Source organism: Microtus oregoni, unplaced genomic scaffold (assembly GCF_018167655.1).
Source record: "Microtus oregoni isolate MIOR12 unplaced genomic scaffold, Mior012 000069F_ref0000032, whole genome shotgun sequence".
Lineage (NCBI taxonomy): Eukaryota > Metazoa > Chordata > Mammalia > Rodentia > Cricetidae > Microtus > Microtus oregoni.
In genome coordinates, this window is record NW_024543976.1 from 4,000,717 (window position 1) to 4,017,611 (window position 16,895).

At 42.9% G+C, this 16,895-nt stretch overlaps 1 protein-coding gene across 2 annotated transcripts in view; it reads left to right on the forward strand.

Moving 5' to 3' along the window:
- The window catches only part of Hmgxb3 (HMG-box containing 3), a 50,308-nt gene that overhangs the window by 15,060 nt on the left and 18,353 nt on the right, over positions 1 to 16,895 (forward strand). Inside the window, exons 6-11 of one of the 2 annotated variants that reach the window (XM_041641420.1) lie at positions 1,576 to 1,707; positions 5,489 to 5,907; positions 8,672 to 8,829; positions 8,964 to 9,061; positions 10,623 to 10,721; positions 12,082 to 12,228. In XM_041641420.1, the coding sequence (XP_041497354.1) occupies positions 1,576 to 1,707; positions 5,489 to 5,907; positions 8,672 to 8,829; positions 8,964 to 9,061; positions 10,623 to 10,721; positions 12,082 to 12,228 (1,053 nt within the window). The remainder of the gene's footprint in view (positions 1 to 1,575; positions 1,708 to 5,488; positions 5,908 to 8,671; positions 8,830 to 8,963; positions 9,062 to 10,622; positions 10,722 to 12,081; positions 12,229 to 16,895) is intronic. The other variant, XM_041641421.1, reaches the window with a different exon arrangement.

The following is a 16,895-nucleotide window of genomic DNA, read 5'->3' on the forward strand; positions in this document are numbered from 1 at the left end:
GATGAGAAAGTTGCTGCAGTGTGTGTATGTATACACATACACACGTGTGTGCATGGAAATTAAAGGTTGATGTCTTCCTGTCTCTTTGCACTTTGCTTGCTGAGACTGAGATCTCTCTGATCCTGGAGCTCATTGATTTGCTAGACTCAGTGTCAGGCTAACCTTTGTCCTCTTCCAGCTCTGGGACTCTAGGAACACATCTTTCTGCACTGGTGCTGGAATCTAAACTCAGATCCTAATGTTTGTGTAGCAGCATCTTAAAATAGGACCTTCCACTGCAGCTTGATTGACGGAGACATTGGCTATTTTTCTGGAATCCTTATCTTCCTGGAAGTGACAGTTCTATCAAGAGCCAGGCTCTTCTAGAAGTGTTTCATTTCATTTTTCTGTGTTTTAAGGCTGAAATAGCTTTAAGCATCAGCATTTTTGTTTAGTGTTACTGTTCCTTCAGGCTGCTGTTGAGGAGTGTTTCCAAGCTCACAATGACTATTTCTAGGACTGCCTTCCTTACATTTGTATTCTGCTTTCTGTAGGTATTTGACATGCAGAGTCTTTATTAGTATTGGATTAGTCTGGGAAAAGATGAGAGAGGTTTTGTCTTGATTATAATAATCTCAGAACTGTAAAATCCTTTACAGTTTACTATGCATGTTTCCCCATTCTTGACATTTGCCCCTTGGCATACCTCTGTGACCAGAAGAAGATGTGATTTTTCCAGAGGAGAAAACCAAGTGACTTTACTTAGGTCATTCAGTGTGTCGATGGCAAAGTTGGAACCTAAAGCTTGGTGTCTTTCCTAACTTTCCTAAGTGCTACTCCACTTGGCATTTATTCTTGACATGGGGCCACAATCATGGGCAGCTTTTCCTTATGCCTCCTGGCAGAGGTGACTAGTGGCAGTTTAGTATTTTAGATTGCTTTTGGCTGGGCTAGAGAAATTATGGATTAGCAGTTTAATAAACATTTCACCATATAGACCAAGCTGGCCTTAAACTCAAGATCTGCCTACCAAGTGCTGGGATTATAGGTTTAAAAGGTGTACGGCACTACACCCAACTAAAAATCTTGATGCTTTTGTTGTTTTTGTGTGTTTGTGTGTGTTCCCTGCGTATATGTCTGTTGCCACATCTGTACCTGGTACCCAAGGAGGACAGAAGAGGGTGTCAGATCCTCTGGAACTTAAGTTATAGACAGTTGTAATCCCACCATATAGGTGCTGGGAATCAGACCTGGGTCCGTGGTAGAGCAGCCAGTGCTTTTAATCACTGAGCCATCACTCCAACCCCACTATATGATTTGAGGCAAAACATTTCAACAGTATTCGCCACAATAGCAAACATTGCTAAGGGGATAGAATGAGATTCTTATACAGTGTTGAGCACTGTGTGCTACCTTGTTCATTAACAGCCATCACCTGTGTAGCCCTGGGGCGTTTGTACCAAAGGACCTTTCTAACAGATCTTCTGTGGTGTCGTGAATGTTTAAGCTGTTGTCCTCTGCATATTGTGGTTATAGTAGTTAGTGGTCTTGGACTGGATTCTTGGTCTTAACTCTTATTTGTTTGTTTGTTTATAGACTACTACATATACCCGCCGGGGCCATGGGGCATGCACGAGCCCAGGTTGTTCCTTTACCTATGTCACTAGGCACAAGCCACCTAAGTGCCCAACTTGTGGTAACTTCCTGGGAGGGAAGTGGATACCAAAGGTAAGGTTCATTCAGTGTTTTTGTTTGTTTGTTTGTTTTTAAGTTAACCCTGACTTGTTTTTAATCTTTGTAAAGTGTGTGTGATGTTCTTGGGTGTGTGTGCCTGTTTAGTTTGAGTCAGTTCAACTGCATGCACGCTGTGTCACTCATGGAGGTCAGAAAACACCGTGGGTGTTGGTCCTTGCTTTTCACTTTAAGACAGCATCTCTTAGGTTGTTCACTTCTGATATGCCAAGATAAAGTGTTCCTCAAGCTTCTTGGATTTCCACCCCTCATCTATCTATCCATAGGAACCCTAGGATTGTAGATGCAAGTCACTACACCTGGTGTATGTGGTGCTGGGCCGACAAGCTCGGGTCCTCACACCTGTGCTCAAGTGCCCTGCCACCTTTTTCATTTTTAGTATTGCAGATGGATCATTTTGTTTATTAATAGTTTCTTCAATGAAAAGTTAAAAAGTTAAACACAATCTTGTGTCATCAAAAGAAAAGTCATCTGTTAATATTTTAATGTGTTTTTTGTTAGTCATTTTCTTGTGTTTATGTAGCTTTTTTCCCATTTATTTTATGCCACTAAGTTGATTTTTTTTTCAGCATATTTATTTATCTTACGTGTAAATGTGTGGGCCTAGCCATTACACACACATGGAGGAAGGAGGCAACTCCTGGAAGTTGGGTCTCTCCTTTTCCCATGTGTATGCAGTGGATCAGATTCATCAAGCTTAGTGACAAGTCACCTAAGCAATCTTCTTGGCCCACCATTATCTTGAGCCAGATATAGCGGTGCATACCTGCACTCCCAGCACTAGGGAGATAGGCAGGGTTGGAAATTTAAAACCACTTTGGGCTACTTAGTGAGTTCAAAGCTACCTGAACTGCATAATTGCTACAAAATTTTTCACAAATGACTACAATGTGGTAATTTATTCACTTCCAATTAAATTAATTTTGAATTTTAACAGTTTACACTAACTACATAGTTCTGTCTGATGATGGCTTGCTTGTATCTTTTCATTCTTTAGCCCAAGATCCTCTCCCTTTTTTCTCTCTTTTTTTTTTTTTTTGTTTTTGTTTTTGTTTTTCAAGACGGTTTCCCTGTAGCTTTGAAGCCTTGGATTCTGTCCTGGAATCCCTCTGTAGACCAGACTGACCTCAGACTCATAGAGATCAGCCTGCATCTGCCTCTTGAGTGCTGGGATTAAAGGCGTGCACCACCTGTCCACCCTTCCTTTTGGTTTTTCAAGACAGGGTTTCTGTGTAGCCCTGGCTGTCCTGGAACTCCTTCTGTAGACCAGTCAGGCCTCTAACTCACAGAGATCCCTGAGTGCTAGGATTGAAAACTGCAAAAATCACCATTGCCCGGCTCAAGATCTCTTTTAATAGCAGCTATTGAAAATGAAAGTCCTTAGGCTGATATTCAGAGTCCACTCTGAGTATGCTTACTCTCTCCCTGCACCTCACACCCTCCACTACCCTTCTTTTCTTCCTTTCTTCTTCCTTCTTCTCTTCCTCCTTCTCTCTTTAATTTTTTTGAGACAGAGTTCATCATGCTCAGTTTCCATGGTACTGGGGATTAAGCTCAGGGCCTTTTTTTTTTTTTTTTTTTTTTTTTTTTTTTTTTTTTTTTTGGTTTTTCGAGACAGGGTTTCTCTGTGGTTTTGGAGTCTGTCCTGGAACTAGCTCTGTAGACCAGGCTGGTCTCGAACTCACAGAGATCCACCTGCCTCTGCCTCCCAAGTGCTGGGATTAAAGGCGTGCGCCACCACCGCCCGGCTTGCTCAGGGCCTTTCATATGCCACATTTTCTGTAGTCAAATTCAGACTTTACAGTGTGCACCCTTCCCACCATCCCTTCTTCCTCCTATCTCTCTGTCTCTGGTTTTGTATGCTTAAAATGAATGCAAAATGATGAGATTGCTCATTGTAAATGTTAGTCTTGCATGAAGCACTGGGGCTTCCTGAGGGAAGAACAAGTGGCTGTCTCTGTAGGCCCTTAACACATTTATTCAACAGTTATCGCCCTTTAAAAAGATTGTTATTATTTTTTAAATTTTATCAGCATGAGTGTTTTGCCTGCATGTATGTAAGAATACTACATGTATGCAGTGCTGCAGGAGACCAGAAGAGGGAACTGGAGTTGTGAGCCATTCCAGGGTGCTAGGAATCAAACCCTGGTCCTCTGGAAGCGGAGCCAGTGCTTTTAACTGCCAAGGCATCGCTCTAGCACACTTTTATTTTCTTTAAATTATGTGCATATGTATGTGTTTGTGTGGGGGTATGTGCCCTTATAGGTCATAGTAGGGTTTCTGATCCTCTGGAGTTGGACTTCCAGGCATCTGCATGATCAGTGAGCATCATAGTTCAATACTGTGTGTTTGGGTAACTTACTGTTCAGTTGGCACTGACTGGATAAAACATGTACTTGCCCTGTTCTTTACATGAGATTGTAAATTTTTAGAATCAAAATGAATGGATGAGGCAGTCATGTCTCAGTTTGGAGAGACCAGACACTTAGAAGGACTAGAATAGACAGGAAAGGAGTTTTGTTTTGTTTTGTTGTTTTAAGATTTATTTATTTCATGTATATGAGTGTTCTATCTTCATGTACACCTGCATGCCAGAAGAGGGCATCAGATCCCTTCATAGATGGTTGTGAGCCACCATATGGTTGCTGGGAATTGAAGTCAGGACCTCTGGAAGAACAACTGGTGCTTTTAACCACTGAGCCATGTCTCCAACCCCTGGAAAGGTTTTTGTAGAAGCATTAATGCCATTGTGTAGGTAGAAAAAGAAAGAGGACTTGTGAACCATTTGTCTTATGGCCAGGAAGCAAGAGAGAAAGGACTGCTCTGGCATCCCACAGCAGCCTGTCACCACTGAGCAACAGCATGTTTCTAGTAGCCTAAAACTTCCCTCTGGGCCCCACCTGGTAGGGTTCACCACCTCCTAATAGTGGCCTTCCTTGGACCTTTGGGAGACACCCGAGATGGAAATACTAGCAAAAATGTAGTTCTAGAGTTTACTCCTAGAGTTCAAACTTCTGTTTTCCAAGTTTTTAGCTATGTAACTGTCTTAAGGTTTTTGTTACTATGAAGAGATACCAATACTGTGACAACTCTTATAAAGAAAACATTTAATTGAGTGGACTTGCTTACAGTTCAGAGGTTCAGTTCATTCATGGCGGGGAGCTTGGCTGCATACAGGCATACAAAATGATAGAGCTAAGAGTCCTATATCTAAGAGTTTGAGGCCAAACTGGTATATGGATCTGTTTAGCAAGGTTTAGGCTGGCTCAGGGTACATAGTGAGACTTCTAACATAATTAATGTGTGTGGATTAATTTGAGTTTTAGAAATGTGTACGTCATTCATATCTGACTTACCTGAAAGATTCTGGGGCTGAAGGTTTTCTCCAAGAGAGTGGAAATAGTGTATACCTGAGCACATTAGGATGGACTGAGTCTCATAGAAGGGCTGCCAAGGAAACAACTTAAGACTACAAGATAATAATAGCTTCTTTCTAGATGGGAGAAGTGGATGTGGAACAGTCAGCCAATATGTGATGAAAAAGGGACATGTCAAGAAGTTTAGATTAGTTCCCGAGGTGTCAACACTCTAGTGAACAGAAGCCATAAAGTCAATTTTATCCTGACTCTTCACTGACCTGACTCAGTGTCCTTTTTTATTACTCATGCGTTCTTAAGGGAATCAAATTAGAGAATATTTTGAATGTCATTATCATCTGCAAGATGCCATTATGTATATAAGGTCTTGTTCTTTCTAGGAAAAGGCAGGAAAAGTCAAAGTGGAACTGGCTCCCGGTGTCTCCTCCAAAGGCTCAGTGATCAAACGAAGTCAGCAGCCTGTCACCACTGAGCAAAAGCCCTCTCCGGAAAACGCCTCAAAACTGACTCTGGAGAACTCAGAGGCTGTAAGCCAGCTCTTAACTGTAGCTCCTCCAAGAGAAGTAGGCGAGGAGAATGAGTGGGAGGAAGTGATTATCTCCGATGATCATCTTTTCGTCAAGGAAGTTCCCAGGAATCATGGTACAGCGGTAACTAAGACATCAATTGTCAAGAGTGGTATGCAGGCTGATGTCACACTGGGGACAACTGAGAATGACAGTCTTGGACCAGACATACCACCATCAACAGAGGGGACCAGCACCTCCACTTTACTTCCAGCTCAGAAAAAGTCTCCAGGGTATGCCAGTGTAATTATATATTATTGGGACTGTGTTTAGAACAGCAGCTAAGCAAGGGCCCCATGTTTGCTCTGTGAATGTCTTTACAGCAGTCCCAAGAGAGGCAGCAGAGCCCAAGAGACATGGTGTGATTTACCTTTCCCTCACACTCTATCATACATACGTTGCTATTATACTCCTTGCACATCTTTTCTTGTCGGTCTTCCTAAAGTAGTGGTACAGGATGTTGTCAGAGATTAAAAAGCAAAAGCAAAAAACCCACCTTGTGTTACCAATCCAGAATACAGGATATGAAAGAGGACTTATTTTGGGATCCTTTGGTAGGATCCCGTGGCTGGTGGTCAGACTCAGTGAGTCCTAACCATCTCTGGCTTCTGTTTGATCTTTGACATAGTCACCTGATGTCTCTTAATTAGTTCTGAAAAACCTTGAGTTGGATATTAAAAAAAAAAAAATGAAAAACAGTATCTCATAGACTAGGAAAGATTGCTTTTAAAGCATTCAGACTCGTATCTTCCAAATAGAAAGTCAGTAAGTTTGGGCATTTTCTCTCCCCTCCTTTCTTAGAGGCTTAAGTGGCTTCTAAATGTAGCACCCCAGAATCTGTCATGTTCTGTAACTGAAGACTCCTTGTTCATCTCAGTAGTTCTCAGCTGGGAAGAGCTTTGCCCACCAGAGATGATTTGGCAGTGTTGGGAGGTATTTTGATTGTCACAGCTGGGGAGAGACTGGGTAGGCACAGCAGGTTTGCTGCTAGTGCCTAAGTGGGGAAGAACTACTAAACATCTCGGCACATACGGGACAGCCTCCTCCCCTGGGGAATCGGCCTCTACAAAGTATCGTAGTTCCACATGTGGTTTCTTTTTTTATTTGTAGTTTATGTGCATTGCTGTGCATGTATATCGGTATGAGGGTGTCCAATCTTGGAGCTGCCATATGGGTACTGGGAATTGAACTTGGGAACTCTAGAAAAAAAAGCCAGTTCTCTTAAATGCTGAGCCATTTCTTCAACTCCCCACATATGGTTTCTATTGGGATTTATAAAGGGTTTTTTTTTTGATTGAATTACTAGAAAATTTTTTCACATAGCTCATATTTTAAAAGTATAAGAAATATTTTTTAAAATCTTCTCTCTGTCCCATTATGTAGTCGTTATTTCCCAGGGATAGTCAATATTTCCAGTTCTCTACTGTGTAGAGTTAATTTTAAACAAACACGTTTATGTATGCATGTATTTCCTACTTGCTTTTTTAAAGGATTTATTTTTATTGTGTGTGTGCCGGTATTTGCCTGCATGTGAACCATGTGTCTGCCTGGTGTCTGCGGACACCAGAAGAGGGCATCAGGTCTTTGAAACTGGTGTTACTGATAGTTGTTAGCCACCATGTAGGTGCAGGGATAGAACTTGGGTCCTTTTCAAGAGCAGCCAATGTTAGCTACTGGATCTCTTCAGCTCCTATACTAGCATAGTACTTCTGAATCCATCCCTCTTTTCCCTTAAGCAAGTATACTTTGGAGATAGATACTAAAGCATGAAGCTGTGGCCTTTGGACTGGTATTTGGGGCATGCATGGGACACGTATCTCTTTAGGAGTTGACTATCGGGCTTTCCATGATTCAGCCCTTGTGCTTAACACTGGCACTGCAGAAATTAAGAACAGGTGATGAGGTGTATTAGCCAAGATGTCTTTGCTGCCCTCATGTGGGAGCTTGATAGACTTCAAGTAGTACTGTTCTAACTAGAGGCAAATTATGTGTTATAACTATAATGCCTGTTGCTATTACATACTGTAGATACTTCTCTATACTTTATATTATTTATTTATTTGGTTTTTGAGATAGAGTTTCATGTAGCCTAGGTTAACCTCGGACTCACTGTGTTGCTGAAGATGACTTGAATCCCTTATCTTCTAGGATTATAGTGGTACACCACAATACTCATTTAATTTGTGTCTTTGTGATGACTGATATAGATATTTACTTCTCATTTTGTGTTTAAAAACTGTAGGTTAACAGGAGTAAAATTGCTTGCCTAGAGCCCTACAGATTTATAAAGGCTAAATTTGTTGGGGTTTTTTTTGTTGTTGTTGTTTTGTTTTGTTTTTCGAGACAGGGTCTCCCTGTGTTGCTTTGGAGCCTGTTCTGGAACTAGCTCTTATAGACCAGGCTGTCCTCGAACTTGCAGAGATCCACCTGCCTCTGCCTCCCAAGTGCTGGGATTAAAGGTGTGTGCCACCACTGCCCAACCTATAAAGGCTAAATTTGAATTCAATTTGTCTAAAGCCTACTGGCTTAGTCATTAATTTGGATATTATACTTTGATTTCTTTCCTTTGTTGTAATGATGTTTCAATTGTATTTTAATAAATAAAGCTTGCCTGAAGTTCAGAGAGTAAAACAGCTGCACTGGTCAGCCTAACCGACCAGGCACTGGTGACACACACCTTTATTTCCAGTAGCCACACTGGTTTGCCATAGAAACTGCGCAGTAGTGGTGCACACCTTTAATCCCAGCCCTATAGAGAAATATAAAATGGGAGGAGACAGCTCTCACACACAGTCTCATTCTGAGATTCCTGGAGGCAGGATCACTATTTCAGATTGAGGTAGAGGTAAGAGCCAGTAGCTGGCTGCTTTGCTTTTCTGACCTTCAGGTTGAGCCCCAATTTCTGTCTCTGGGCTTTTATTAATCATGCTGTACTTTGTCCAAATTTTCTGACTTTCCTTCATGGTTGTTGTTGGTTTTTTTCCTCCCCCTCTCCAGAGTTGACCTGTTCACCACTGTACCCAAAGGCAGACCACGGGGCAAACCCTCCTTACTGGCTGCAGCAAGACCTATGAGAGCAATACTGCCAGCCCCGGCAAGTGTCGGACGGGGAAGCAGCATGGAACTGCCTAGGGCCAGACAGGCTTTCCCCTTGGGTAAGAGCTAGTGGAGACCTGGTGGGAGGGACTGTCTGATGGTAAGGATCCAGGTGGGGTGGTGGAGAATGGAGAGGGGAGAGCTGGGGAAGCTGAATGCTTTAAGTCACCAGGTTGACTTCTGGTTCTCTCAGATAAGACGCCCTCTGTGAGAACTTGTGGCCTGAAGCCAAGCACACTGAAACAGCTGGGCCAACCCATCCAGCAGCCATCCAGCACTGGTGAAGTAAAGGTAAGACCCACTCCCAAGAGGAGCACTGGAAATCTGGTCACTGTGTTTAATGTTTCAGAGTCAAAAGATAGACACCAGTTTCTACATGATAGGTCTGTGGGACCTATATACAAAAATAAAAGTAATTTGATGAGTACCCATAAAATCTTTACCCAGAATCACCTGTTAACATGTGACCCAGTGCCAGCAAGCTGGCTCAGCACTTGCTGTTAAACCTGAAGACTTGTTCAGTCTGTAGGACCTACATGGTAGAAGGAGGGCATTACTCTTGAATTGTCCTCTAGCCTCAACATGCACGCTCCTGCCACATGTGCACACATGTGCAAAGGTGTCTGGACCCCGAGGGCAGGCCAGTGCAAACACCTGAATACTAACATTCCTCCCTTTTGCTTATCATAAAAAGGTGAGGAATTAGGGGTAGCAGGTGAGGCAGGAATGACGATATTGTATTCTTGAGACTCTGCTTCGTGCTGGCCTCCCTTTTGCTTATCATAAAAAGGTGAGGAATTAGGGGTAGCAGGTGAGGCAGGAATGACGATATTGTATTCTTGAGACTCTGCTTCGTGCTGGCCTGGGGGCATCACATTCTTTGGGGGACCTGAGAATTTGGGGTGCTGGCCAAGTCCAGGAATAGCTGGTTATTTTCACCTTGTTCTCATTAGGATGTCTTTTGGAGACCCACGACAGCTCCTTTCAAATCAAATCTGGCCTCATTATTCCTTGGATCAGGCAATCAGGAAACCGAGAAAGAGTTCTCCCCTCTTTTTCTGTCTGTTCTTCCTCTCTAAATGTCCTGTTTGTTTGCTGCAACGTGAGGGTCAGATGGAGAAGGCAGCTTCCTCTTGTTCAGCACATACCGGTTCTCCCTTTCTTTCTAGTTACTCAGCTCCTGTTTCCATCTGGCCCTGGTGATCTTTCCTCTGTCGTTTTTCCTTGCCTTCTCAGGAAGACAGTCTTACCAGTTTGGTACAAATTTGTTCTGTTTCACCTTTTACTTTTGACTGCCCTCAGTCAGTAATCAACCACCTGTGTCTCCTGGTAAATCAGATACAAAGAAGGTGTCTCTCTCTCTCTTTCTGTCTTTCTCTGTCTCTCTGCTTCTCTACCTGTCTCTCCCTCTGCCTCCCTCTCTCTCCCTCCTCCCTTTCTCTGCCTCTCCTCTCTTCTACTGTTCTGTCCCCAGAAGCCAATCCCCCCCTTTTCCATTCCCTTTCCCCCAGTAAAAAACCCCTGCACATGAGCTCTGTTGCATGGTGTCTTTCTCTCTCGTGCCACTTTTTAAATTATAACAGTAACAGTATTCAATTGTATGTCTATATGGATAGCTATTACAATTGTATTGCCCCAAAGCAACTGTAAACCTGATGTGAAATGTAGTGGCCCATAGACTTGAATCCGATGTTCAGTCTTTGTACTGGTGACCACCAGCGAGCATTCCTGAGGGTGCATTTGGAGCATGAGTCTATAGTTTCCTCAGGAATTATTTCAGGTTATTTTAGGGCCCAGAACCTGAGGATTTTGCCTAAGGTATAGAACAACACTGATTTGTTCTAATCCACAGCTATCAAATTGCTCAAGCAGCAGGACACCTCAGGTCAAAGTTGTGGAGGTCAAGCCAGATGTGTTTCCTCCATACAAATACAGCTGCACTGTCACATTGGTAAGTGTGCGCCCTGGTGGTGGGAAGTTGTTTTGATTTTTATGGTTGAAGGTTTGTAGGAGCCAGGAGCAATAGCAGAGAATGAGCTCAGCAAGGTCAGAAATGAGTGACTGGTGCTAAACACCCCATTGCTGGTACAAATGATGGTTGCTGGGTGAATCCGCTGAGTTATATTGGTTTGTTTGTTTCAGGTAGATACAAAGTATGAGCCAGGACATTTTTGTTAAGACTAAGTAGAGATCAGAGTTGGAATGTTAGCATAGAAAGTGGGTCCGGAGCTGGAGAGACGGCTCAGTGCTTAAGAGCACTGGCTGCTCATCCAGAGGACCTTATTCAGTTCCCAACACCTACATGGTGACTCACAGCTGTTAGTAACTCCAGTCCCAGGGAATCCGATAGCTCCAGTCCCAGGGAATCTGATAGCTTCTGGCCTCCGCAGGCACCAGTCACATATGCAGTGGTGAACAGACAGACATGCAGGCAAAACACCTGCATACATAAAATCAAAGAAAGAAAGGGGCTAGGCGGTGGTAGCACATGACTTTAATCCCAGCACTTCGGAGGCAGAGGCAGGCAAGTCTCAGTGAGTTCTAGACCAGCCTGGTCTATAAAGTGAGTTCCAGGAGGGGGGGAGAGGGGAGGAGAGAGAGAGAGAGAGAGAGAGAGAGAGAGAGAGAGAGAGAGAGAGAGAGAGATATGAATGAGAGAATCCACAGGTAAGTCTAGGCAGTAGTGCACTTTCTTCTCTAAAGCATGAACATCAAACACAAATCATCTTCATGGATTTGAGAAGTGTGCTGATAAAGCAGCTCATGTGGCTCCTGTGGCCTCCCCACAAGGGTTTCCCTACCCTCCATTTCTGTACTGGGGATTGAACCCATAACCTCACATGCTCGGCAAGCACTCCAGTACTGTCATTCCCAGCACTTTTTAAGATTTTGAGACAAGTCTCACTAAGCTTTTTAGCCTGGCCTTGAGCTCACTCTTTAGCCCTAGCCTAGCCAGCCTTGAAACTGTGTTCGTGCATTCGCCTGTGGGTGCATGCGTGCATATGTATATGAGTGCTGAAGGTTGATGTTAACACTTCCCTCAATTGCTCTTCATCTTATTCTTGAGGTAAGTTTTCAGTCAGATACCGTGATCACTGGCTAGTGAGCTTGTTCTGGGAAACCCAGCTCTGCCTTCTATTGCTGGAATTATAGGGGAGCTGCTGTGCTTACCTGGCATTTATTTGGAAGCTGGGGTTCTGAACTTTGGTCATTTTGCTTGCAGGTGCTTTCACTGCTGAACCATCTGCCCCTCCCTTTTGGTGAGGCAGGGTTTTGTGTACGAGTTTTAAACATGGGTCTCCCTTTTGTAGGATTTGGGCCTGGCTACATCAAGAGGACGGGGAAAGTGCAAAAATCCTTCTTGTAGCTATGTCTACACCAACCGGCATAAACCTCGGATTTGTCCCAGCTGTGGTTTTAACCTTGCTAAAGACAGGACTGAGAAAACCACGAAGCCCGTGAGTTCCTTCCCCAAACACTTGTCTTAGACTTGAGTTGTGCTTTGGATTCTAGTACATGATAAGGTGGTTAGAGTCAGGATTTGGGACCAGGTTGTATGTTCTGAACTTGACAAAATGCCTCCTCTGGGCCTTGTCCTCAGTGCCAAAGTTGATCCATATCCTAGTCTATTTTCTGCTTCTCTAACAAAATGTCCTGGATGGATAACTTAACATAGAAGTAGGTTGTGCACTTTACAGTTTTGGAGGCCGAGAAGTCGAGAACATGGTGCTGGTTGGTATCTGCTTAGCATGGGGTGTATCATGTATCAAGTCTCACTGTATCATGACGTAGTCGAGGGCATCTAAGACAGAATGAGGAGCCAGAGGGAGCTTGCTTCATAACTAAGCCACAGTTAATCCATTCATGAATTAATCCATTTGAAACCACATCCTTTTAAGTTCCATTAGTATGTGACTCGGGATTACTTAATACATGAACTTTGTAGCCTGTTGACTACACATTGACCACTGAGACCCAAGAGTTCAAGCACTGAAAAGAAGGACACATTAAGGCCTTACCCAGACGAGCACGAGAGACTTCTTAGGACGGTTCTATTGCAGTGACAAAGCTCCACCACCAGGGCAACTTATAAAAGAAAGCATTTGATTGGTGGCTTGCTTATAGTGTCAGAGAGTTAGTCCATAACTGTCATGGCAGGGAGCATGATGGCATGATGTTGAAAGCTTACATGATAGGAAAGCAACCACAAGACTTTAGAGAGAGAGCTTACTGGGAATAGTGTATACTTTTGAAACCTCAAAGCCCACCCTCAGTGACATGTCCTTCAACAAGGCCACACCTCCTAGTCCTTCCCAAGTTCCACCAACTGCCAAACAAGCATTCAAATATTACAGAAGCCTAGCTCAGACCTGAAAGTTGATTTATTCCTTCTGAAGTCACTGCCAGCCCCAAGACAAGTGAGGGGGAATGGGAGTGTCACTTAGAGCAGGTTAAGAATCAAAGATGAAGTATGGCCACTCCAGGTCTAAATTGTATCTCTAAAGAAGAACAGAATTTTGATGGCCAGAGAAGACATGCTCAAAAACAAACATCTTAGGTTTGGAGCTTATTTTATTTTTGTTGCTGTTCTGTTTTTCTTGTCATCAAACCCAGAGCTTCCTAGAGGCCAAGCAAGAGCTGTTGACTAAGCTGCAGCCCCAGCCAGTGACCAACGTGGAAAGTAAAGAGTTTTCCATTGACTAGAGAAGGTATTTTAGGGTAGCAGGAATCAGATAGGAAAGCTATATTGGGACTGTTCCACTTAGAACCTTTCAGCCAAGGAGAGGCCTAGAGGAAGTTATTTGAAAAAGGAGACAAAATTTAGAGAGAATTTAGAGTTTAGAAGTATTGAGTGCACTTGCAGAGGGTCTGAGGGCCTGAGTTCAATTCCCAGCGTCCACATGGCAGCTGTATCTTCAGGTCCAGGTCCAGGTGCTCTTTTCTGGCCTCTGCAGGCGCTCGCTAGTGGTGCACAGATATATATGGCAAAACATCTAAACACATAAAGTAAAAAGAAATAGATTTTTTTTAAAAAAAAATCTGAAATGGTCAGGCAGTTGTGGCACGCGCCTTTAATCCCAGCACTTGGGAGGCAGAGGCAGGTGGATCTCTCTGAGTTCGAGGCCAGCCTGGTCTACAAGAGCTAGTTCCAGAACAGGTTCCAAAGCTATAGAAAAACCCTGTCTAAAAAGTGAAAAAAAAAAAGGAGACTTAATAGATTAGGGAGTATTGCGGAGAAGTTAAGAATATAAAGATGGGGAAGCTGCTTCAGGCCTCAAGTTCCCTCTGCATATGGAGGGAGCCTTTATGGTGATGAGCTTTGCTCTCTGGTCTCCACATCTGTTTCCAGCCTGAGGTGTATTCAGGGTCACTGACCTTGTGAGAAAGGGGAGTGGAACTAATTTGGGAATGAGATGCTATTAAGATTGAGAACTGAGAGTCCTGACTGAGTTGGAAGCTTAACTTCTGAGATTTAGTTTCCCATTAGTGAAACAAAAGAGGGAGGTGAGCTAAATTAAAAATCAGCATTTTACTCGGAGAACCAGAAGCCCAAGGGAATGTTTCCTTGAGCTTCCAGGAGTCTACTCTAGGCTTGCTGTGGGAACGTCGATCTATAGCCTTCCTCTGGTTCTCTTGCTCTGCCACAATCCCTTACCGGAAGTGAGCTTTCTATCCTGGATTCTGTGAGCGTGCAGTGCTCCTCTTCTCATGGAGCTGATTGTGCCCTGTGTTGCCTGCTTCCCTCAGCTCCCTACAGAACATATTTCTTCTTCTAGACAGGCATTGAAGTTTTCTCCACATCCTACTCTAGAGTCTGAATACACATGTGTGTTGAGAAAAATAAAACTGGTCAGCCACTAGAACATTTTTGTATAGCCTTTGGAGCCCTCAGGTGGCAGTACATTCTCTTTGCACTTTGTTTGCAGCTCTTGTAATTAAAACTGTATCCTTTCTTGGCTGCTGTGGCCTTCAGTCCTTTCTCTTCTTGTCTCTGGTTCCAGAGAGATAGTGAGGCTCAATGTCATCACAGCAGGGAATACATAATCTTCCAGGACGGCCTGTCCTGATCTTCTTTTGCTGTTATTCATTTATCAAGCATATGTTTAATGCCATATGAGCCAGGTGTTCAGAAGTGACTGTCATCCGGCCCCTTTCCTGAAGAGCTTACAGTCTAGTGCAGGAGAAAGTCAACCCTAGGTTTACAGACAGAGAGGCAGAATGCTCTAAGTAAAGAAAACACACTCTTGTTACTCTGCAGTTAGCTTCTAAAGAAGATTGTGACACAGGTCTCTTGCTTGTTTGAAGAATAAATAGGCAAGTAGGTGCCTGTCCTCACCAATGAGGGGCCAGTGACTGTATTAGTTACTTCTCATTGCTGTGACCTGACAAGAAACAGCTTAAAGGAAGAAAGAGACCTGGTGTGGTAGCCATATAGGCAGATGAATCTCTGGAGTGTGAAGCTAGCCAGGGCTACAGAGTGAGTTCTGGGCTAGCCAGGGTTACACAGAGAAACCCTGCTCTGTAGGCGAAGGCTGCTTGTTTGTTTCTCAGCCATCCAGCCCTGAAATAATCACACAGAAACTTTTATTTATTTATTTATTTTTTTAATTTTCGAGACAGGGTTTCTCCGTAGCTTTTGGTTCCTGTCCTGGAACTAGCTCTTGTAGACCAGGCTGGCCTCGAACTCACAGAAATCCGCCTGACTTTGCCTCTGTGCTGGGATTAAAGGCATGCGCCACCACCGCCCAGCTTCACACAGAAACTTTTACAACACTGTTTGGCCAGTAGTTTAAGCATATTTTTAGCTAGCTCTTACATGTTAAATTAACCCATTTCTATTATTCTGTGTATTGCCCCAAGGCTCGTGGTTTATCAGTAAGGTTCTGGCTGGCAACCAGGCGTCTTTCTACTTAGGCAGCTACATGATGTCTCTCTGACTCTGCCTTCTTTCTCCCAGCATTCAGTTTAGTTTTCCCACCTAGCTCTATTCTGCCCTGCTGTAGGCCAAAGCAGCTTTATTCATTAACCAACAAAAGCAGCACATGTATAGAAGGACTTCCCACACTATTTCCCTTTTCTGCCCAAATAAAAAGGAAGGTTTTAACTTTTAACATAGTAAAATTACATATACAAAACAGGTAACAAGCAAGAATTACATTTACAATGTTTGTATCTACTTTATCTTTTATCCTAACTAAGGAAAACTATAATTATAACTATCTATTCTTCAACCCCATCAAAGACTCCAGAAGGATATAATATTACCTAAGTAAACAGAAAGTACATTGTAAGTAAATTCCAAAACTCTAGAATTGACAGAGACATCTTGCTGCCTGGACAGTCACCAAAAGTTTTTCTGTATTTTTGGAGTATCCATTTTCAGCCTACAGGCTCATAGTATCTAGTAGACTTTTTCATGAAGCAGGAAATTTCAAAGACAGTTTGGCCTATATTGGTAGTTTGTCAGTTACTTTCTTCTGTGTCTTGCAGAATGTCTGACAGACTCTTTCATGAGCCAGGAACCCCGAAGGACTGTCTCGCATTTAGGCAAGTTCAGCAGTCATTTTTCTGTGGGTCCTGAATGTCCAGTTCATACAGCATAACATCAAGCAGTCCAGGCAAGAGCAGTGTTTTGCCCAAATGGCTAACAAACTCCATGAGGAGCCTCTTCGAAGTAGATCCGTGCTACCAGGAGCAGATGTGTCTAATTGTCATGAAAAGTCCTCAGTTCTTAAAACATTTAAATGTCATATTCTGTAGGTCTTTGAAAGATTTGAAGAATGTCCATCTGAAATATATCTCTGTACATCTAGAAAACCTAACATGACTATAAAATTGACTATTATAGATAACTATCTATTAACCTGTATTTGTTAATTATACATTACATTTTAAAATGAACTGCACAAACAATACCTTAATCAAGAGCAGAAATATATATAATAAAATTGACCTCAAATTTGTATCATTAAACCAAGATCCATACCAATACAAAGTATTCATCTCTATAGCATATCCCCCTTTAAATGTAAACAAATATTTATAAACAATCATTTTGGGAATTTGGGCATAGTTTTCTCCAAACTGCTTCCTGCTGTTTTATGGGCAAAGTATTTTTAGGGTT